The sequence below is a fragment of the Diuraphis noxia genome, unplaced genomic scaffold (genome assembly GCF_037042655.1).
Source record: "Diuraphis noxia isolate RWA-SAM2 unplaced genomic scaffold, SU_Dnox_SAM2 contig0008, whole genome shotgun sequence".
Classification (NCBI taxonomy): domain Eukaryota; kingdom Metazoa; phylum Arthropoda; class Insecta; order Hemiptera; family Aphididae; genus Diuraphis; species Diuraphis noxia.
The window spans coordinates 1,272,524-1,296,876 of NW_028301718.1; the positions used below are offsets into that span (position 1 = coordinate 1,272,524).

A 24,353-nucleotide genomic window follows, 5' to 3' on the forward strand; every position below is an offset into this window, starting at 1 on the left:
CAAATTTTTTTTCTATTTTTTGTATTCACCCAAATGTATTGTAAACACGTGTTTTAGATGTAAAATAATGTGATTTTAACGTTAAAAATATAAAAAGTATGATTAGTTTAATAGAAATGACTTAAGACGATATTTAGCGGATTCATCACCTGTATTTCAAAATTTTTTTACGAACTTCTATATTCACCCAAATGTATTGTAAAGACGTGTTTTAGATGTAAAATTATGTGAACTTAACGATAAAAATATAAAAAGTATGATTAGTTCAATACAAATGACTTTAAACGATATTTAGCGGAATTATCAGCATTTTTTACCCAATTTTTTCCCAAATTTTTTTTCTATTCTTTGTATTCACCCAAATGTATTGTAAATACGTGTTTTAGATGTAAAATAATGTGAACTTAACGATAAAAATATAAAAAGTATGATTAGTTCAATACAAATGACTTTAAACGATATTTAGCGGAATTATCACCATTTTTTACCAAATTTTTTCCCAAATTTTTTTTCTATTTTTTGTATTCACCCAAATGTATTGTAAATACGTCTTTTAGATGTAAAATAATGTGAACTTAACGATAAAAATATAAAAAGTATGATTAGTTCAATACAAATGACTTTAAACGATATTTAGCGGATTCATCACCTGTATTTCTAAATTTTTTTACGACCTTTTATATTCACCCAAATGTATTGTAAAGACGTGTTTTAGATGTAAAATTATGTGAACTTAACGATAAAAATATAAAAAGTATGATTAGTTCAATACAAATGACTTTAAACGATATTTAGCGGAATTATCAGCATTTTTTACCCAATTTTTTCCCAAATTTTTTTTCTATTTTTTGTATTCACCCAAATGTATTGTAAATACGTGTTTTAGATGTAAAATAATGTGAACATAACGATAAAAATATAAAAAGTATGATTAGTTCAATACAAATGACTTTAAACGATATTTAGCGGAATTATCACCATTTTTTACCAAATTTTTTCCCAAATTGTTTTTCTATTTTTTGTATTCACCCAAATGTATTGTAAATACGTGTTTTAGATGTAAAATAATGTGAACTTAACGATAAAAATATAAAAAGTATGATTAGTTCAATACAAATGACTTTAAACGATATTTAGCGGAATTATCACCATTTTTTACCCAATTTTTTCCCAAATTTTTTTTCTATTTTTTGTATTCACCCAAATGTATTGTAAATACGTGTTTTAGATGTAAAATAATGTGAACTTAACGATAAAAATATAAAAAGTATGATTAGTTCAATACAAATGACTTTAAACGATATTTAGCGGAATTATCACCATTTTTTACCCAATTTTTTCCCAAATTTTTTTTCTATTTTTTGTATTCACCCAAATGTATTGTAAATACGTGTTTTAGATGTAAAATAATGTGAACATAACGATAAAAATATAAAAAGTATGATTAGTTCAATACAAATGACTTTAAACGATATTTAGCGGAATTATCACCATTTTTTACCCAATTTTTTCCCAAATTTTTTTTCTATTTTTTGTATTCACCCAAATGTATTGTAAATACGTGTTTTAGATGTAAAATAATGTGAACTTAACGATAAAAATATAAAAAGTATGATTAGTTCAATACAAATGACTTTAAACGATATTTAGCGGAATTATCACCATTTTTTACCAAATTTTTTCCCAAATTTTTTTTCTATTTTTTGTATTCACCCAAATGTATTGTAAATACGTGTTTTAGATGTAAAATAATGTGAACTTAACGATAAAAATATAAAAAGTATGATTAGTTCAATACAAATGACTTTAAACGATATTTAGCGGAATTATCACCATTTTTTACCAAATTTTTTTTCTATTTTTTGTATTCACCCAAATGTATTGTAAACACGTGTTTTAGATGTAAAATAATGTGAACTTAACGTTAAAAATATAAAAAGTATGATTAGTTTAATAGAAATGACTTAAGACGATATTTAGCGGATTCATCACCTGTATTTCTAAATTTTTTTACGACCTTTTATATTCACCCAAATGTATTGTAAAGACGTGTTTTAGATGTAAAATAATGTGAACTTAACGATAAAAATATAAAAAGTATGATTAGTTCAATACAAATGACTTTAAACGATATTTAGCGGAATTATCACCATTTTTTACCCAATTTTTTCCCAAATTTTTTTTCTATTTTTTGTATTCACCCAAATGTATTGTAAATACGTGTTTTAGATTTAAAATAATGTGAACTTAACGATAAAAATATAAAAAGTATGATTAGTTCAATACAAATGACTTTAAACGATATTTAGCGGAATTATCACCATTTTTTACCAAATTTTTTCCCAAATTTTTTTTCTATTTTTTGTATTCACCCAAATGTATTGTAAATACGTCTTTTAGATGTAAAATAATGTGAACTTAACGATAAAAATATAAAAAGTATGATTAGTTCAATACAAATGACTTTAAACGATATTTAGCGGAATTATCACCATTTTTTACCAAATTTTTTTTCTATTTTTTGTATTCACCCAAATGTATTGTAAACACGTGTTTTAGATGTAAAATAATGTGAACTTAACGTTAAAAATATAAAAAGTATGATTAGTTTAATAGAAATGACTTAAGACGATATTTAGCGGATTCATCACCTGTATTTCTAAATTTTTTTACGACCTTTTATATTCACCCAAATGTATTGTAAAGACGTGTTTTAGATGTAAAATTATGTGAACTTAACGATAAAAATATAAAAAGTATGATTAGTTCAATACAAATGACTTTAAACGATATTTAGCGGAATTATCAGCATTTTTTACCCAATTTTTTCCCAAATTTTTTTTCTATTTTTTGTATTCACCCAAATGTATTGTAAATACGTGTTTTAGATGTAAAATAATGTGAACATAACGATAAAAATATAAAAAGTATGATTAGTTCAATACAAATGACTTTAAACGATATTTAGCGGAATTATCACCATTTTTTACCAAATTTTTTCCCAAATTTTTTTTCTATTTTTTGTATTCACCCAAATGTATTGTAAATACGTGTTTTAGATGTAAAATAATGTGAACTTAACGATAAAAATATAAAAAGTATGATTAGTTCAATACAAATGACTTTAAACGATATTTAGCGGAATTATCACCATTTTTTACCCAATTTTTTCCCAAATTTTTTTTCTATTTTTTGTATTCACCCAAATGTATTGTAAATACGTGTTTTAGATGTAAAATAATGTGAACTTAACGATAAAAATATAAAAAGTATGATTAGTTCAATACAAATGACTTTAAACGATATTTAGCGGAATTATCACCATTTTTTACCCAATTTTTTCCCAAATTTTTTTTCTATTTTTTGTATTCACCCAAATGTATTGTAAATACGTGTTTTAGATGTAAAATAATGTGAACATAACGATAAAAATATAAAAAGTATGATTAGTTCAATACAAATGACTTTAAACGATATTTAGCGGAATTATCACCATTTTTTACCCAATTTTTTCCCAAATTTTTTTTCTATTTTTTGTATTCACCCAAATGTATTGTAAATACGTGTTTTAGATGTAAAATAATGTGAACTTAACGATAAAAATATAAAAAGTATGATTAGTTCAATACAAATGACTTTAAACGATATTTAGCGGAATTATCACCATTTTTTACCAAATTTTTTCCCAAATTTTTTTTCTATTTTTTGTATTCACCCAAATGTATTGTAAATACGTGTTTTAGATGTAAAATAATGTGAACTTAACGATAAAAATATAAAAAGTATGATTAGTTCAATACAAATGACTTTAAACGATATTTAGCGGAATTATCACCATTTTTTACCAAATTTTTTTTCTATTTTTTGTATTCACCCAAATGTATTGTAAACACGTGTTTTAGATGTAAAATAATGTGAACTTAACGTTAAAAATATAAAAAGTATGATTAGTTTAATAGAAATGACTTAAGACGATATTTAGCGGATTCATCACCTGTATTTCTAAATTTTTTTACGACCTTTTATATTCACCCAAATGTATTGTAAAGACGTGTTTTAGATGTAAAATTATGTGAACTTAACGATAAAAATATAAAAAGTATGATTAGTTCAATACAAATGACTTTAAACGATATTTAGCGGAATTATCAGCATTTTTTACCCAATTTTTTCCCAAATTTTTTTTCTATTTTTTGTATTCACCCAAATGTATTGTAAATACGTGTTTTAGATGTAAAATAATGTGAACATAACGATAAAAATATAAAAAGTAAGATTAGTTCAATACAAATGACTTTAAACGATATTTAGCGGAATTATCACCATTTTTTACCAAATTTTTTCCCAAATTTTTTTTCTATTTTTTGTATTCACCCAAATGTATTGTAAATACGTGTTTTAGATGTAAAATAATGTGAACTTAACGATAAAAATATAAAAAGTATGATTAGTTCAATACAAATGACTTTAAACGATATTTAGCGGAATTATTACCATTTTTTACCAAATTTTTTTTCTATTTTTTGTATTCACCCAAATGTATTGTAAACACGTGTATTAGATGTAAAATAATGTGAACTTAACGTTAAAAATATAAAAAGTATGATTAGTTTAATAGAAATGACTTAAGACGATATTTAGCGGATTCATCACCTGTATTTCAAAATTTTTTTACGACCTTTTATATTCACCCAAATGTATTGTAAAGACGTGTTTTAGATGTAAAATAATGTGAACTTAACGATAAAAATATAAAAAGTATGATTAGTTCAATACAAATGACTTTAAACGATATTTAGCGGAATTATCACCATTTTTTACCCAATTTTTTCCCAAATTTTTTTTCTATTTTTTGTATTCACCCAAATGTATTGTAAATACGTGTTTTAGATGTAAAATAATGTGAACTTAACGATAAAAATATAAAAAGTATGATTAGTTCAATACAAATGACTTTAAACGATATTTAGCGGAATTATCACCATTTTTTACCAAATTTTTTCCCAAATTTTTTTTCTATTTTTTGTATTCACCCAAATGTATTGTAAATACGTGTTTTAGATTGTAAAATAATGTGAACTTAACGATAAAAATATAAAAAGTATGATTAGTTCAATACAAATGACTTTAAACGATATTTAGCGGAATTATCACCATTTTTTACCCAATTTTTTCCCAAATTTTTTTTCTATTTTTTGTATTCACCCAAATGTATTGTAAACACGTGTTTTAGATGTAAAATAATGTGAACTTAACGTTAAAAATATAAAAAGTATGATTAGTTTAATAGAAATGACTTAAGACGATATTTAGCGGATTCATCACCTGTATTTCAAAATTTTTTTACGACCTTTTATATTCACCCAAATGTATTGTAAAGACGTGTTTTAGATGTAAAATTATGTGAACTTAACGATAAAAATATAAAAAGTATGATTAGTTCAATACAAATGACATTAAACGATATTTAGCGGAATTATCACCATTTTTTACCAAATTTTTTCCCAAATTTTTTTTCTATTTTTTGTATTCACCCAAATGTATTGTAAATACGTGTTTTAGATGTAAAATAATGTGAACTTAACGATAAAAATATAAAAAGTATGATTAGTTCAATACAAATGACTTTAAACGATATTTAGCGGAATTATCACCATTTTTTACCAAATTTTTTTTCTATTTTTTGTATTCACCCAAATGTATTGTAAACACGTGTTTTAGATGTAAAATAATGTGAACTTAACGTTAAAAATATAAAAAGTATGATTAATTTAATAGAAATGACTTAAGACGATATTTAGCGGATTCATCACCTGTATTTCAAAATTTTTTTACGACCTTTTATATTCACCCAAATGTATTGTAAAGACGTGTTTTAGATGTAAAATAATGTGAACATAACGATAAAAATATAAAAAGTATGATTAGTTCAATACAAATGACTTTAAACGATATTTAGCGGAATTATCACCATTTTTTACCCAATTTTTTCCCAAATTTTTTTTCTATTTTTTGTATTCACCCAAATGTATTGTAAATACGTGTTTTAGATGTAAAATAATGTGAACTTAACGATAAAAATATAAAAAGTATGATTAGTTCAATACAAATGACTTTAAACGATATTTAGCGGAATTATCACCATTTTTTACCAAATTTTTTTTCTATTTTTTGTATTCACCCAAATGTATTGTAAACACGTGTTTTAGATGTAAAATAATGTGAACTTAACGTTAAAAATATAAAAAGTATGATTAGTTTAATAGAAATGACTTAAGACGATATTTAGCGGATTCATCACCTGTATTTCTAAATTTTTTTACGACCTTTTATATTCACCCAAATGTATTGTAAAGACGTGTTTTAGATGTAAAATTATGTGAACTTAACGATAAAAATATAAAAAGTATGATTAGTTCAATACAAATGACTTTAAACTATATTTAGCGGAATTATCAGCATTTTTTACCCAATTTTTTCCCAAATTTTTTTTCTATTTTTTGTATTCACCCAAATGTATTGTAAATACGTGTTTTAGATGTAAAATAATGTGAACATAACGATAAAAATATAAAAAGTATGATTAGTTCAATACAAATGACTTTAAACGATATTTAGCGGAATTATCACCATTTTTTACCCAAATTTTTCCCAAATTTTTTTTCTATTTTTTGTATTCACCCAAATGTATTGTAAATACGTGTTTTAGATGTAAAATAATGTGAACTTAACGATAAAAATATAAAAAGTATGATTAGTTCAATACAAATGACTTTAAACGATATTTAGCGGAATTATCACCATTTTTTACCAAATTTTTTCCCAAATTTTTTTTCTATTTTTTGTATTCACCCAAATGTATTGTAAATACGTGTTTTAGATGTAAAATAATGTGAACTTAACGATAAAAATATAAAAAGTATGATTAGTTCAATACAAATGACTTTAAACGATATTTAGCGGAATTATCACCATTTTTTACCAAATTTTTTCCCAAATTTTTTTTCTATTTTTTGTATTCACCCAAATGTATTGTAAATACGTGTTTTAGATGTAAAATAATGTGAACTTAACGATAAAAATATAAAAAGTATGATTAGTTCAATACAAATGACTTTAAACGATATTTAGCGGAATTATCACCATTTTTTACCCAATTTTTTCCCAAATTTTTTTTCTATTTTTTGTATTCACCCAAATGTATTGTAAATACGTGTTTTAGATGTAAAATAATGTGAACTTAACGATAAAAATATAAAAAGTATGATTAGTTCAATACAAATGACTTTAAACGATATTTAGCGGAATTATCACCATTTTTTACCCAATTTTTTCCCAAATTTTTTTTCTATTTTTTGTATTCACCCAAATGTATTGTAAATACGTGTTTTAGATGTAAAATAATGTGAACATAACGATAAAAATATAAAAAGTATGATTAGTTCAATACAAATGACTTTAAACGATATTTAGCGGAATTATCACCATTTTTTACCCAATTTTTTCCCAAATTTTTTTTCTATTTTTTGTATTCACCCAAATGTATTGTAAATACATGTTTTAGATGTAAAATAATGTGAACTTAACGATAAAAATATAAAAAGTATGATTAGTTCAATACAAATGACTTTAAACGATATTTAGCGGAATTATCACCATTTTTTACCAAATTTTTTCCCAAATTTTTTTTCTATTTTTTGTATTCACCCAAATGTATTGTAAATACGTGTTTTAGATGTAAAATAATGTGAACTTAACGATAAAAATATAAAAAGTATGATTAGTTCAATACAAATGACTTTAAACGATATTTAGCGGAATTATCACCATTTTTTACCAAATTTTTTTTCTATTTTTTGTATTCACCCAAATGTATTGTAAACACGTGTTTTAGATGTAATATAATGTGAACTTAACGTTAAAAATATAAAAAGTATGATTAGTTTAATAGAAATGACTTAAGACGATATTTAGCGGATTCATCACCTGTATTTCTAAATTTTTTTACGACCTTTTATATTCACCAAAATGTATTGTAAAGACGTGTTTTAGATGTAAAATTATGTGAACTTAACGATAAAAATATAAAAAGTATGATTAGTTCAATACAAATGACTTTAAACGATATTTAGCGGAATTATCAGCATTTTTTACCCAATTTTTTCCCAAATTTTTTTTCTATTTTTTGTATTCACCCAAATGTATTGTAAATACGTGTTTTAGATGTAAAATAATGTGAACTTAACGATAAAAATATAAAAAGTATGATTAGTTCAATACAAATGACTTTAAACGATATTTAGCGGAATTATCACCATTTTTTACCAAATTTTTTTTCTATTTTTTGTATTCACCCAAATGTATTGTAAACACGTGTTTTAGATGTAAAATAATGTGAACTTAACGTTAAAAATATAAAAAGTATGATTAGTTTAATAGAAATGACTTCCCAAGTAACAAAAAAATATTTTTTTAATGTTTTAAAAAAGATTAAAAATATGTTTTAAATTGCATTCAAAAATATTTATAAAATGTTATAATGGCCAACTTTTCATTTAAAATACAATATTAAAAAAACAAATTTTAAATATTTTTTAAACATTTTTTTTCTAATGTAATTTTGATAATAAAATATCATAAAAACATTTTTTTCAAATCAATTAAACATTTTTTAAGTACTATTTTGATGTTTTTATAATATTTTTATTCCGTTAGAAACACCATTTAAATATATTTTTAATATAATAAATTCATTATATCATTATAATAACTGAAAATAGCTATAGGTAGGTTAGGTATTTAATAATAAATATGTTTTAAAAAAATCTTTTTATTGCTCTGGTTAAAAAATATAATAATATATATAAATGTTAAGAAATGTAATGACTAAAATATATATAGTTGTAATACATTATATATACAATGGTTATAATACAATATAAATGCTTATAAATATAATATGTATTATTATTATATAGTAATAATATATAAAAGGAAAATTTTTATAAGACTTTTTCGTTTTTTTTTTTTAAATTTTAAATTAATAAATACACAATATACTTAAGAAATATAATAATATGTATAAAATGTGTGTTTTATAATGGTATACAATATATATTAATAACTAATAATAATATATTAATAAAAAATTACTTCTGTTTTTGATATACACATTTTTATAAGCATAATATGTATTTTAGTTATAATATATAAAAGAAAAATTGTTAAAATGATTCATTTTTTTAAACTAAAATTCATAAATATACAATTAAATTTTATAAGAAATATAATGATACGTTTTATATAAATGTATATTATTATTTCATAATAGTATAAAAATTAAAATGTATAAAATCGAAAAAAAATTACTTGTATAGGTATGTCTGTTATTTTTTTTTGTTTTAATTGTAATGTAAAATAATATTATGTTATAGTGATATTTTTATCATTTGCAATATTATTGTCGCCATCATCATCATCATCGTGATGATAATCTGCAATTTCTTTCTTTTTTTTTTGTTTTTCTTTGCTGTAAAAATACAGAACAATGAGGATCATTTTAAGGTTTAAAATATTTTACTATTTATATTCCTGTATCGGTTATACATTGTTTAAGTTTATTGTATAACTTATGCGCTAAATAATAATTAATAAACATAAAAAGTGGTTTTTATCAATCTTTATAATGTTAATTATACCTAATAATTTTTGTCAACATAATCAACGCTTCAAAGTTTTAAATAGTTCTAAAAAACATCAAATTCATATTATTTGTATATACCTACACATACAAATTTAAATAACCAGTGCTTGCAATATCATCAAAACAAAGTATCTCATTTAAAATCAATTATTTGCAATTTGTTATTTTTCATATTAAATAAAAAATAATAATTTACTAATTAGGTATCTCATTATTTAGGAATTATTTTAATCTGTGTAATAATGATCTAAACTTTTTGAAAATGTTAACATAAACCAACTTTGTCGATCAACAACTTTTTAGTGTTAAGAAAAAACATATTAGCTTATAAATCATATATTAATGTTTCTTCAATAATAATTATATTTTCAATTTTCTAACAATTAAAGACTAGGTTATTATTACTTTGCAATCCTTGTTGGTGCCTGTGCCAGCCATGACATAATACTATTGATAATATCATTTCTGATATCTTTTATTTGTTCAGGAAATTTTTTTGTCTAACAGCACCTTTAAATAATAACAATTAAATCATAACTATTTCATCATCAATATATAAAATACCATATTTAAACAATACTCTATACAATATATTATTGGCATAATAACAATAATATCATCTAATGAAAAAATAAAAAGATACCTACCTATAATGACTTTACAAATTCTAAACTCTGAAAATGGTTTTTTATTTTTTTGACCTTTCCAGCTGTAATACTTGAGGAGCTCATCAGAAAACATTATTTTTAAGATACTATAAGTGACTTTGGAAATATTTTTTCCTTCAGAGGCAAAAACTAGTGTTGATATCTATGTAAAATAAAATGTATATAATATACAATAAACAATATATACTACAATTATTCCATAATGATAAAAAAAAAAAAAAAAAAAAATACAACATACCAATTTGTTTGTGTAGCTTAATTCTTCATTTTTCAATGTTGATTCTATTGCTAAGAGTTCACTTTCGGTTTTTAATGGAAAACATGATAAATAGTGTTCTTCAGAATTTGTATTTGTATTTATTGTCTGACGATTAGGTGCCGGTTGATCTTCAATAAAGGATGAAACATCTTGTTTTACATACTTTATACTTGACTTTACTTTATTCATATCAGCTTTAAAAACATAGTATGTATGGGTTAAAATATTACTCTTGTAGTATGTATAAATATAATTTATCAAATAGTATTCAAATTAGATGTTGGTGCAGTTACCTGATAGCTTACAAAGTTGATGACCAATAGCTTCTAATAAACTTTTATCTTTGATATCAAAAGTACAGGAATGTATAACTTTTTTGGCTAGTTTACATTTTTTCAAATCTTTTGATGGTTCATCTGGTATAGGAGTAGAAAAGGGAGTACTGCTGCTAGACTGAACTGATGTCTTCTTATTGGTAAAACATGATGTGTCAAACTCATTTCTTGGTGGAGAAATATTATCACAATAATTGTTGGTCTCATCAAACGATTGTGACTGTTCTAGTTAAAAAAAATTATTATTATTAACTGTATTATAAAATACTATGATTGAAACATATTATATACAGACTAAAATAGCTTAGACAGTGTAATAAAAAACAAAAAAAAAAACATAAAATAGTTTTTTTTTTAGAAAATTCAATTTACTTTTTTGTTTCTTAGGGAATGCAGGGTATGGTGTGGGCTTATCTTTGAGAAGTATATCATCCTCATCAGAGTGTGAAGAGTAATATTGGTCTAATGATCTTTTAGCTTTAACTTTTAATCTTTGTCCACGGCCTCTTTCTTCAACTTCTGAATGGAGGTTGGAATTCTTATTTAATTTATACATCAGTTTTAATCCATATTCATAATTGTCTAAAAATATAAATATTACATTTATGTACATTGCATAATACATTCATACTAGATTGCATAAATTTATAAATTACCAATATTTTCTTCTATAATGTCAATCTTACATTTTTTCCACTTATTATAATCGGGGTTTTCTTTTGATTTTGCATATTTTTTAATTGTAGATATTTTGAAATCCAGTGGATACCAACAATTTAATTTATTAATTATCCAACCATTTGGTATTAAATCTGGACTTTTTTCAACTGCATCATCTTCATTATCATATAATAATATTAAACACCACATGCTGACAACAAATTATAGCCATCATAAACATATATTTTAATAAAATAAATATTAGTCTAGTAGTGAAATATAAAGAATAATAACTACCTACTATAGGTAATTATTTGAAGACTTCGATGTACTAAATATTCAACTTTTGTATTATATAGAAAAACCTAAACTTCAATACATTATGTTTAAACATATAAAACGATAAATTATACACATAATAATTGCTATATACATTATGAAAACAATCTGATAATATAATACTCTTATACACATCACAAAAAAAGTTTATACAATGTAACTTGGCCGGAAAATAATATATATATTTAGCTCTAATATAATATTATGAGTATGAAAATAAATATGATTAGGTTATAAATAACATTTATTTATATAAAATAATAATTTAAACACCAAGTAATTATTTATTCGAATGTAATAATGGAAATACAATAAATGCATTTTTGTGAGAAAAATATACATATTTGTTAACAATTTCATGAACTGGCCAAATTCGCATTTCTGATAACTTTTCGACTTCATATACTCCAATAGACGAACTTTCACATGGAATTGTATAAAAATTGTTTTTTCTTAGAAACATTCTACCAATAATTACACAACTGTTCATGGCTTGTGAAAAACAAATATTGTCCACCATTATAATATCACCAGAAGCTGAACCACAACAATTATCAGGAGAACTAATTTTGATTTTAAAATCACTAAACTGTATATTGGAGTATTGTGGATTAACACATGAAAGGACCAAAGGACCATTGCAATGCATTTTTGAGTAAATAGGGTATTTTTGAAAAGTCTGAGGATTGTGTGTTGCGTTTACTGTTAACAATTCGGCCATTCTATTTCCTATTTGCTCTAATGGTTTATTTTTTCCTCTTGTCATTCTTTTTATTTGTTGAAGGTAATTCTCAAAGGGAAAAGCTGATATAGTATCTAATGTTAGCATAGGAATTATTGGTGCAAAGTAGTCAGCGTCATCGACTAGATGAATCAAATTATGAAAATTATGAGTAATGAAGCTTGGGTGATATAAAATCATAAATGACTGCACAAAATGTCTTAATAGTTTTCTTGAATAATCTCTTAATTTATGGTCTTGAATACTGGTTTGATTTAACAAAATAGATATAGCTACATTTAATGTCATAAAATTGTTGTATTTTTCTTGGTTTAAAATGCCTTTTAAAGCAACTGGACCAAGATAGAGTAAAAATGACCGATACTCAACAGCTTTCCATCTTAAAAGATATTTTAATTCCCTTGGTTTTCTTACAAATTCTACCGGTAACCTTGCACTACACATAAAATCTGAGATTCTCTGAATTAATAGTCGCGATAGCTTAAAAGGTAAATCTCCATCATACCAAGTTAAAAGCATGGTCCGCATCACTCCTAAGTACACCAAATGCATTATGTCGAGAATGATTGAATGTACAAAATCAATTCCGGGTATTTTCACCAAACATGAATCAACTAGTCGATAATTTGGATCTATCCAATTAATAAAGTCATCACTTGTTCTAGTTGGACAGTTAATATCAGTAAAAACACGCTTATTATTAAGAGTAGTACCTCGAACGGTACACCTGGTACAAGAATAATACCCACCATGACCTTTAATGCCCAATATATCTTTTTTAGCAGGTGCATCACAAACAAAACCGAGAATTTTAACTAACATATTAGTGTCATTATCAATTAAAATACCTCTTTCTGACAATTCTATGATTTCCAATACAAATGGAGTTAAAAAATTATCCATGTCTTTAGGTTTTTGAAAACCATAGTATAGTCCAATGGGAAAAACTATTTTGTTAAGTTCAGGGACATTAACAACTGAAACCAATATAGGAATTGCTTGGCCTGGAGAACTTTTATACAAAGGTAGTCCATCAATATTTATTAATAAATGTAATTCATGGACATTACAATCAAATGATGAGATCAAGCGTTTTAATTGACTTTCCAAACCAAAATGAATATAATGTCCTGGTTCAACTGTTTTTTTTTCAAAAACAATACTTGTTTTTAGCAAAGTTCTTGAATCTGAAGGCAAAATGTGACTTATATTTTCAATATTTTTTTTTAAGCCAACCAACAATTCAGATAGTGCACTAGCAGTAATATTATGCTTAACAGCCCAAACACGCAAGAAATTTTTAATTGAGTTTTCGTCATTTATCGAATGGTCAACAGATTGCCTACGAAATAAATTATTAGAATCAAAGTCCAATAAAACATCTTCATCAATTATATCATGTTCACTAGATGAGGTACTTGATAATACTTTATCATATTCATCATAGTCAATACTTTGGTTAGTAAAATTTGAAAGTGTCTGGTTGAGTGAATTTATAGGTGCATTTATAACATCCTGTTCATTAGAAGTATTTAATTGTTTATTGTTATCATTATTAGAAGAATTATTGCTATCTGAAGAACTATAATGATCAAACATATAAGAACAATCCTTATTTTCGGCCACACGCCTTCTTTTACTTCTGTTTGATAGGTGATGGAATTTAGAAAAAGGTCTAGGCATCCTAAAAACAAGATAATGCCCGACACAATAATTGAATATTGAAAAAAAAATTCACAATTTTATAGTTAAAATGCAATAATAGGTATAGTTGGCCAATATTTTAAATTATTTTTAACGCAAATGTAATTAATTAATCAAACAGAAAGCTTATTAAGTACCTATACTTTGATTTCTTAAATATTTAGCAAAACTATAGACGCCAAAGAAAAAAAATGAACAGATACTAAAAAATTCAATTTTTAACAAATTAGGTAGGTATACTACAAATTAAATAATTAAGAGAATATCTTTGTATAGTATTTGTTATTCCTCTCTCTTTCTGACCCACACGCAACATAAAAAAGTTTACGTTCACAACAATGATTTGAACCATAATATTAATTTCTCAAACTAAAGTTAGTTATGAGCTTTTTAAGATGTAAAAACATTTACTTAATTACCTAACAATTGATAACTAGATAGTATTAAACATAATATTGGTTTGAATAAAAAAAAATATTTTTAAATATTGTACTAGATTAAAAAATATATGATAAATAGTAATAATAGTTTATAGTTAGGTAATACTGGTAATAGATATGTATAACATTATTATTATTTGTATTCTTACTTGGCACTTCGCGAACTTTTTCGAGTTTCTTAGACAATATAGCCAACAAGTATATAGGTAAACAGCTATTTGAACGGCGTAATACGAACGGCACTATTAAAAACATTAACGAATTACGAAACTAGAAATGCAAACAACAAGCAAACCACGATGGCGATGTACGTTGTAGATTTGAGTATTTACTATTTGACAGAAGAAAATATAGAATATAATGACTTTATAGACGTATTAAACCATGATGAAACCACGGTTAAGGCGAACACAATACAATATTATTATTATTGATTAACATTTCGTTTAACCAAAACGGAAAATTATTTAATATCATACCGTTCTAAATTTATATTTTAATAACGATATAATTACCGCCGGCCGTTGTGCGTGTGGTATGATATCGAGCAAGTGCGCAACGTTTCGCAACGGTAGTACGGTACGGTACGTTTACTGCATCAGTAGGTATCACGGTTATCTAGTGTAGATAACCGTGATAGGTATAAATTCTGTTTCATTCATAGATAATCTTTATTATCAATGATTTCATTAGAGCGCATAGAGTAATAAAACTAGAGAGTCATCCTTATCACTTAAAATCACTGCGTTCTTATCTACATTAACTATTACTTAATACTTATTAGTTATTAGTCTTTAATTAGAAATTGAGAACTTAATATTATAACATATTTTATTATTATTATTAATATCTTTGATTCTTAGGCATTGTTCTAGCCTTCTAGGTTCTAATGTTTTATTATTTTCTGTTTTCATATATTCAGTTTACTTGGGCTTATGTTCATCAATATATTAATAATAGGAGCTAGGGATAATATTTGTTCCTATTAATCTTGTTAAATATTATGTTAAGGTCGATTCATTAATAATGTTAATATTTATATAACAGAGAGAGTATCTATATTTCATATACCTACACAATATATCTAAGCAATCAACATAGACATTAAGCTCTAGCTGTAGGGAATTATAAAATCGGAAGGAGTGTTACACTTGACATATGATTTTTAAAATGTACATAACTTAAAAATTTAAATTGGACTTTATTAAAACCAGATATTTCTGAAATAATGTATATCTATTATCCTAAATTGCGATTCCTGAAGACACTGATCTATAATTATAGTTTCAAATATGCATATATTTGTTAAAATAAATTTAATACTTAAACCTTTAATTTTGACTCTTATTCTTAAAATAAATATAAACTACCCAGGTTTTTAACACGCAGTTAGAAATGTTTTTACCAAGTAAAAAATACTGGCTTAAAATATTATATAAAATTGGATTGATGATGGTAACAATATAATATAGGTATATAATATAATAAGGTATATTGGTAGGAACACTACATAAAATATGATTATTGTAATTGTGACATTTTGTTCATACCTAAGTATTTGATTTTATTAAAAGATTTTATTTTAATTTTATTTTTGATTTGATTTGTAAAAATATAGTTTGTATGCTGGCCTTTATCATATGTATTTCAACACTCATTTATCATACTACCATAAAAGTATATATAAATAATATACTATAATAGTAAATATTATAATCTATATAGCCTGCAATTATGGTAACCATTTTATTAGTTTAAAAAAAACTCAATATTTGAGAGCCAAAATTAAATTTAGTTTCTTCATTAATGAATTGCATATTTATGTATTAACTATATGTATAGCAGGGGTTGAAAAAATATAAGCAGTATAATAACAATTGTTCTAATAATTTATTAATTCATACCTCAGAGCCTAAATAATTTAATTACAAATAACTGGTTTTGGGAGATAAATGGTCCAGTGTATAGATGATATATATGATATGATGATATATGTGATGATGATGATGATGATGTAAAGACGATCAGAATCTAATATTATATATTTTAAACATTATAAAAATGATAGAAAATAAACATTATAACTTAATATTTTTTTAATATTTTAAAATGTTTAGAAAAACATATTGAATAATAAACATTATATTGATATTTATTTTATCTTTTATTAAAAATCTTATAAATCTAATATTTATTTAATATAAAAAAAATATATTTTTTGAAAACATTATTTTTGAAATGTTGTAATATTTATTAAACGTATAAAAAACATTCCATTGTTACTTGGGTTAAGACGATATTTAGCGGATTCATCACCTGTATTTCTAAATTTTTTTACGACCTTTTATATTCACCCAAATGTATTGTAAAGACGTGTTTTAGATGTAAAATTATGTGAACTTAACGATAAAAATATAAAAAGTATGATTAGTTCAATACAAATGACTTTAAACTATATTTAGCGGAATTATCAGCATTTTTTACCCAATTTTTTCCCAAATTTTTTTTCTATTTTTTGTATTCACCCAAATGTATTGTAAATACGTGTTTTAGATGTAAAATAATGTGAACATAACGATAAAAATATAAAAAGTATGATTAGTTCAATACAAATGACTTTAAACGATATTTAGCGGAATTATCACCATTTTTTACCCAAATTTTTCCCAAATTTTTTTTCTATTTTTTGTATTCACCCAAATGTATTGTAAATACGTGTTTTAGATGTAAAATAATGTGAACTTAACGATAAAAATATAAAAAGTATGATTAGTTCAATACAAATGACTTTAAACGATATTTAGCGGAATTATCACCATTTTTTACCAAATTTTTTCCCAAATTTTTTTTCTATTTTTTGTATTCACCCAAATGTATTGTAAATACGTGTTTTAGATGTAAAATAATGTGAACTTAACGATAAAAATATAAAAAGTATGATTAGTTCAATACAAATGACTTTAAACGATATTTAGCGGAATTATCACCATTTTTTACCAAATTTTTTTTCTATTTTTTGTATTCACCCAAATGTATTGTAAACACGTGTTTTAGATGTAAAATAATGTGAACTTAACGTTAAAAATATAAAAAGTATGATTAGTTTAATAGAAATGACTTAAGACGATATTTAGCGGATTCATCACCTGTATTTCAAAATTTTTTTACGACCTTTTATATTCACCCAAATGTATTGTAAAGACGTGTTTTAGATGTAAAATTATGTGAACTTAACGATAAAAATATAAAAAGTATGATTAGTTCAATACAAATGACTTTAAACGATATTTAGCGGAATTATCAGCATTTTTTACCCAATTTTTTCCCAAATTTTTTTTCTATTTTTTGTATTCACCCAAATGTATTGTAAATACGTGTTTTAGATGTAAAATAATGTGAACATAACGATAAAAATATAAAAAGTATGATTAGTTCAATACAAATGACTTTAAACGATATTTAGCGGAATTATCACCATTTTTTACCAAATTTTTTCCCAAATTTTTTTTCTATTTTTTGTATTCACCCAAATGTATTGTAAATACGTGTTTTAGATGTAAAATAATGTGAACTTAACGATAAAAATATAAAAAGTATGATTAGTTCAATACAAATGACTTTAAACGATATTTAGCGGAATTATCACCATTTTTTACCAAATTTTTTTTCTATTTTTTGTATTCACCCAAATGTATTGTAAACACGTGTTTTAGATGTAATATAATGTGAACTTAACGTTAAAAATATAAAAAGTATGATTAGTTTAATAGAAATGACTTAAGACGATATTTAGCGGATTCATCACCTGTATTTCTAAATTTTTTTACGACCTTTTATATTCACCAAAATGTATTGTAAAGACGTGTTTTAGATGTAAAATTATGTGAACTTAACGATAAAAATATAAAAAGTATGATTAGTTCAATACAAATGACTTTAAACGATATTTAGCGGAATTATCAGCATTTTTTACCCAATTTTTTCCCAAATTTTTTTTCTATTTTTTGTATTCACCCAAATGTATTGTAAATACGTGTTTTAGATGTAAAATAATGTGAACATAACGATAAAAATATAAAAAGTAAGATTAGTTCAATACAAATGACTTTAAACGATATTTAGCGGAATTATCACCATTTTTTACCAAATTTTTTCCCAAATTTTTTTTCTATTTTTTGTATTCACCCAAATGTATTGTAAATACGTGTTTTAGATGTAAAATAATGTGAACTTAACGATAAAAATATAAAAAGTATGATTAGTTCAATACAAATGACTTTAAACGATATTTAGCGGAATTATTACCATTTTTTACCAAATTTTTTTTCTATTTTTTGTATTCACCCAAATGTATTGTAAACACGTGTATTAGATGTAAAATAATGTGAACTTAACGTTAAAAATATAAAAAGTATGATTAGTTTAATAGAAATGACTTAAGACGATATTTAGCGGATTCATCACCTGTATTTCAAAATTTTTTTACGACCTTTTATATTCACCCAAATGTATTGTAAAGACGTGTTTTAGATGTAAAATAATGTGAACTTAACGATAAAAATATAAAAAGTATGATTAGTTCAATACAAATGACTTTAAACGATATTTAGCGGAATTATCACCATTTTTTACCCAATTTTTTCCCAAATTTTTTTTCTATTTTTTGTATTCACCCAAATGTATTGTAAATACGTGTTTTAGATGTAAAATAATGTGAACTTAACGATAAAAATATAAAAAGTATGATTAGTTCAATACAAATGACTTTAAACGATATTTAGCGGAATTATCACCATTTTTTACCAAATTTTTTCCCAAATTTTTTTTCTATTTTTTGTATTCACCCAAATGTATTGTAAATACGTGTTTTAGATTGTAAAATAATGTGAACTTAACGATAAAAATATAAAAAGTATGATTAGTTCAATACAAATGACTTTAAACGATATTTAGCGGAATTATCACCATTTTTTACCCAATTTTTTCCCAAATTTTTTTTCTATTTTTTGTATTCACCCAAATGTATTGTAAACACGTGTATTAGATGTAAAATAATGTGAACTTAACGTTAAAAATAAAAAAAGTATGATTAGTTTAATAGAAATGACTTAAGACGATATTTAGCGGATTCATCACCTGTATTTCAAAATTTTTTTACGACCTTTTATATTCACCCAAATGTATTTTAAACACGTGTTTTAGATGTAAAATAATGTGAACTTAACGTTAAAAATATAAAAAGTATGATTAGTTTAATAGAAATGACTTAAGACGATATTTAGCGGATTCATCACCTGTATTTCAAAATTTTTTTACGACCTTTTATATTCACCCAAATGTATTGTAAAGACGTGTTTTAGATGTAAAATTATGTGAACTTAACGATAAAAATATAAAAAGTATGATTAGTTCAATACAAATGACATTAAACGATATTTAGCGGAATTATCACCATTTTTTACCAAATTTTTTCCCAAATTTTTTTTCTATTTTTTGTATTCACCCAAATGTATTGTAAATACGTGTTTTAGATGTAAAATAATGTGAACTTAACGATAAAAATATAAAAAGTATGATTAGTTCAATACAAATGACTTTAAACGATATTTAGCGGAATTATCACCATTTTTTACCAAATTTTTTTTCTATTTTTTGTATTCACCCAAATGTATTGTAAACACGTGTTTTAGATGTAAAATAATGTGAACTTAACGTTAAAAATATAAAAAGTATGATTAATTTAATAGAAATGACTTAAGACGATATTTAGCGGATTCATCACCTGTATTTCAAAATTTTTTTACGACCTTTTATATTCACCCAAATGTATTGTAAAGACGTGTTTTAGATGTAAAATAATGTGAACATAACGATAAAAATATAAAAAGTATGATTAGTTCAATACAAATGACTTTAAACGATATTTAGCGGAATTATCACCATTTTTTACCCAATTTTTTCCCAAATTTTTTTTCTATTTTTTGTATTCACCCAAATGTATTGTAAATACGTGTTTTAGATGTAAAATAATGTGAACTTAACGATAAAAATATAAAAAGTATGATTAGTTCAATACAAATGACTTTAAACGATATTTAGCGGAATTATCACCATTTTTTACCAAATTTTTTCCCAAATTTTTTTTCTATTTTTTGTATTCACCCAAATGTATTGTAAATACGTGTTTTAGATGTAAAATAATGTGAACTTAACGATAAAAATATAAAAAGTATGATTAGTTTAATAGAAATGACTTAAGACGATATTTAGCGGATTCATCACCTGTATTTCAAAATTTTTTTACGACCTTTTATATTCACCCAAATGTATTTTAAACACGTGTTTTAGATGTAAAATAATGTGAACTTAACGTTAAAAATATAAAAAGTATGATTAGTTTAATAGAAATGACTTAAGACGATATTTAGCGGATTCATCACCTGTATTTCAAAATTTTTTTACGACCTTTTATATTCACCCAAATGTATTGTAAAGACGGGTTTTAGATGTAAAATTATGTGAACTTAACGATAAAAATATAAAAAGTATGATTAGTTCAATACAAATGACATTAAACGATATTTAGCGGAATTATCACCATTTTTTACCAAATTTTTTCCCAAATTTTTTTTCTATTTTTTGTATTCACCCAAATGTATTGTAAATACGTGTTTTAGATGTAAAATAATGTGAACTTAACGATAAAAATATAAAAAGTATGATTAGTTCAATACAAATGACTTTAAACGATATTTAGCGGAATTATCACCATTTTTTACCAAATTTTTTTTCTATTTTTTGTATTCACCCAAATGTATTGTAAACACGTGTTTTAGATGTAAAATAATGTGAACTTAACGTTAAAAATATAAAAAGTATGATTAATTTAATAGAAATGACTTAAGACGATATTTAGCGGATTCATCACCTGTATTTCAAAATTTTTTTACGACCTTTTATATTCACCCAAATGTATTGTAAAGACGTGTTTTAGATGTAAAATAATGTGAACATAACGATAAAAATATAAAAAGTATGATTAGTTCAATACAAATGACTTTAAACGATATTTAGCGGAATTATCACCATTTTTTACCCAATTTTTTCCCAAATTTTTTTTCTATTTTTTGTATTCACCCAAATGTATTGTAAATACGTGTTTTAGATGTAAAATAATGTGAACTTAACGATAAAAATATAAAAAGTATGATTAGTTCAATACAAATGACTTTAAACGATATTTAGCGGAATTATCACCATTTTTTACCAAATTTTTTCCCAAATTTTTTTTCTATTTTTTGTATTCACCCAAATGTATTGTAAATACGTGTTTTAGATGTAAAATAATGTGAACTTAACGATAAAAATATAAAAAGTATGATTAGTTCAATACAAATGACTTTAAACGATATTTAGCGGAATTATCACCATTTTTTACCCAATTTTTTCCCAAATTTTTTTTCTATTTTTTGTATTCACCCAAATGTATTGTAAACACGTGTATTAGATGTAAAATAATGTGAACTTAACGTTAAAAATAAAAAAAGTATGATTAGTTTAATAGAAATGACTTAAGACGATATTTAGCGGATTCATCACCTGTATTTCAAAATTTTTTTACGACCTTTTATATTCACCCAAATGTATTTTAAACACGTGTTTTAGATGTAAAATAATGTGAACTTAACGTTAAAAATATAAAAAGTATGATTAGTTTAATAGAAATGACTTAAGACGATATTTAGCGGATTCATCACCTGTATTTCAAAATTTTTTTACGACCTTTTATATTCACCCAAATGTATTGTAAAGACGTGTTTTAGATGTAAAATTATGTGAACTTAACGATAAAAATATAAAAAGTATGATTAGTTCAATACAAATGACATTAAACGATATTTAGCGGAATTATCACCATTTTTTACCAAATTTTTTCCCAAATTTTTTTTCTATTTTTTGTATTCACCCAAATGTATTGTAAATACGTGTTTTAGATGTAAAATAATGTGAACTTAACGATAAAAATATAAAAAGTATGATTAGTTCAATACAAATGACTTTAAACGATATTTAGCGGAATTATCACCATTTTTTACCAAATTTTTTTTCTATTTTTTGTATTCACCCAAATGTATTGTAAACACGTGTTTTAGATGTAAAATAATGTGAACTTAACGTTAAAAATATAAAAAGTATGATTAATTTAATAGAAATGACTTAAGACGATATTTAGCGGATTCATCACCTGTATTTCAAAATTTTTTTACGACCTTTTATATTCACCCAAATGTATTGTAAAGACGTGTTTTAGATGTAAAATAATGTGAACATAACGATAAAAATATAAAAAGTATGATTAGTTCAATACAAATGACTTTAAACGATATTTAGCGGAATTATCACCATTTTTTACCCAATTTTTTCCCAAATTTTTTTTCTATTTTTTGTATTCACCCAAATGTATTGTAAATACGTGTTTTAGATGTAAAATAATGTGAACTTAACGATAAAAATATAAAAAGTATGATTAGTTCAATACAAATGACTTTAAACGATATTTAGCGGAATTATCACCATTTTTTACCAAATTTTTTCCCAAATTTTTTTTCTATTTTTTGTATTCACCCAAATGTATTGTAAATACGTGTTTTAGATGTAAAATAATGTGAACTTAACGATAAAAATATAAAAAGTATGATTAGTTTAATAGAAATGACTTAAGACGATATTTAGCGGATTCATCACCTGTATTTCAAAATTTTTTTACGACCTTTTATATTCACCCAAATGTATTTTAAACACGTGTTTTAGATGTAAAATAATGTGAACTTAACGTTAAAAATATAAAAAGTATGATTAGTTTAATAGAAATGACTTAAGACGATATTTAGCGGATTCATCACCTGTATTTCAAAATTTTTTTACGACCTTTTATATTCACCCAAATGTATTGTAAAGACGGGTTTTAGATGTAAAATTATGTGAACTTAACGATAAAAATATAAAAAGTATGATTAGTTCAATACAAATGACATTAAACGATATTTAGCGGAATTATCACCATTTTTTACCAAATTTTTTCCCAAATTTTTTTTCTATTTTTTGTATTCACCCAAATGTATTGTAAATACGTGTTTTAGATGTAAAATAATGTGAACTTAACGATAAAAATATAAAAAGTATGATTAGTTCAATACAAATGACTTTAAACGATATTTAGCGGAATTATCACCATTTTTTACCAAATTTTTTTTCTATTTTTTGTATTCACCCAAATGTATTGTAAACACGTGTTTTAGATGTAAAATAATGTGAACTTAACGTTAAAAATATAAAAAGTATGATTAATTTAATAGAAATGACTTAAGACGATATTTAGCGGATTCATCACCTGTATTTCAAAATTTTTTTACGACCTTTTATATTCACCCAAATGTATTGTAAAGACGTGTTTTAGATGTAAAATAATGTGAACATAACGATAAAAATATAAAAAGTATGAT

At 23.9% G+C, this 24,353-nt stretch overlaps 2 protein-coding genes across 2 annotated transcripts; both read right to left on the bottom strand.

Moving 5' to 3' along the window:
- Positions 1–9,378: 9,378 nt before the first annotated feature.
- Positions 9,379–15,231, bottom strand: LOC149054281 (uncharacterized). The gene is made up of 8 exons (XM_089230435.1): positions 15,000–15,231; positions 11,622–11,836; positions 11,338–11,547; positions 10,924–11,190; positions 10,610–10,824; positions 10,351–10,513; positions 10,109–10,213; positions 9,379–9,529 (listed from the first exon to the last, which is right to left on the bottom strand). Exons 2-7 carry the CDS (start codon positions 11,833–11,835, stop codon positions 10,179–10,181), a joined length of 1,104 nt encoding a protein of 367 aa, XP_089086561.1. The 5' UTR covers position 11,836; positions 15,000–15,231; the 3' UTR covers positions 9,379–9,529; positions 10,109–10,178.
- LOC149054282 (uncharacterized) lies at positions 12,245–14,616 on the bottom strand. The gene has a single exon (XM_089230436.1). It carries the CDS (start codon positions 14,387–14,389, stop codon positions 12,245–12,247), a length of 2,145 nt encoding a protein of 714 aa, XP_089086562.1. The 5' UTR covers positions 14,390–14,616.
- Positions 15,232–24,353: the final 9,122 nt, after the last annotated feature.

What these genes read in the sequence shown, in the direction of transcription:
- LOC149054281 (XM_089230435.1), bottom strand. Translation starts at nt 11,835, where the DNA reads ATGTGGTGTTTAATATTATTATATGATAATGAAGATGATGCAGTTGAA. An exon ending in ATTCCCTAAGAAACAAAAAA is followed by an intron (nt 11,191 to 11,337) that starts GTAAATTGAATT and finishes TTTTTTAACTAG; the next exon opens with AACAGTCACAATCGTTTGAT. An exon ending in TCAACTTTGTAAGCTATCAG is followed by an intron (nt 10,825 to 10,923) that starts GTAACTGCACCA and finishes ATGTTTTTAAAG; the next exon opens with CTGATATGAATAAAGTAAAG.
- LOC149054282 (XM_089230436.1), bottom strand. Translation starts at nt 14,389, where the DNA reads ATGCCTAGACCTTTTTCTAAATTCCATCACCTATCAAACAGAAGTAAA.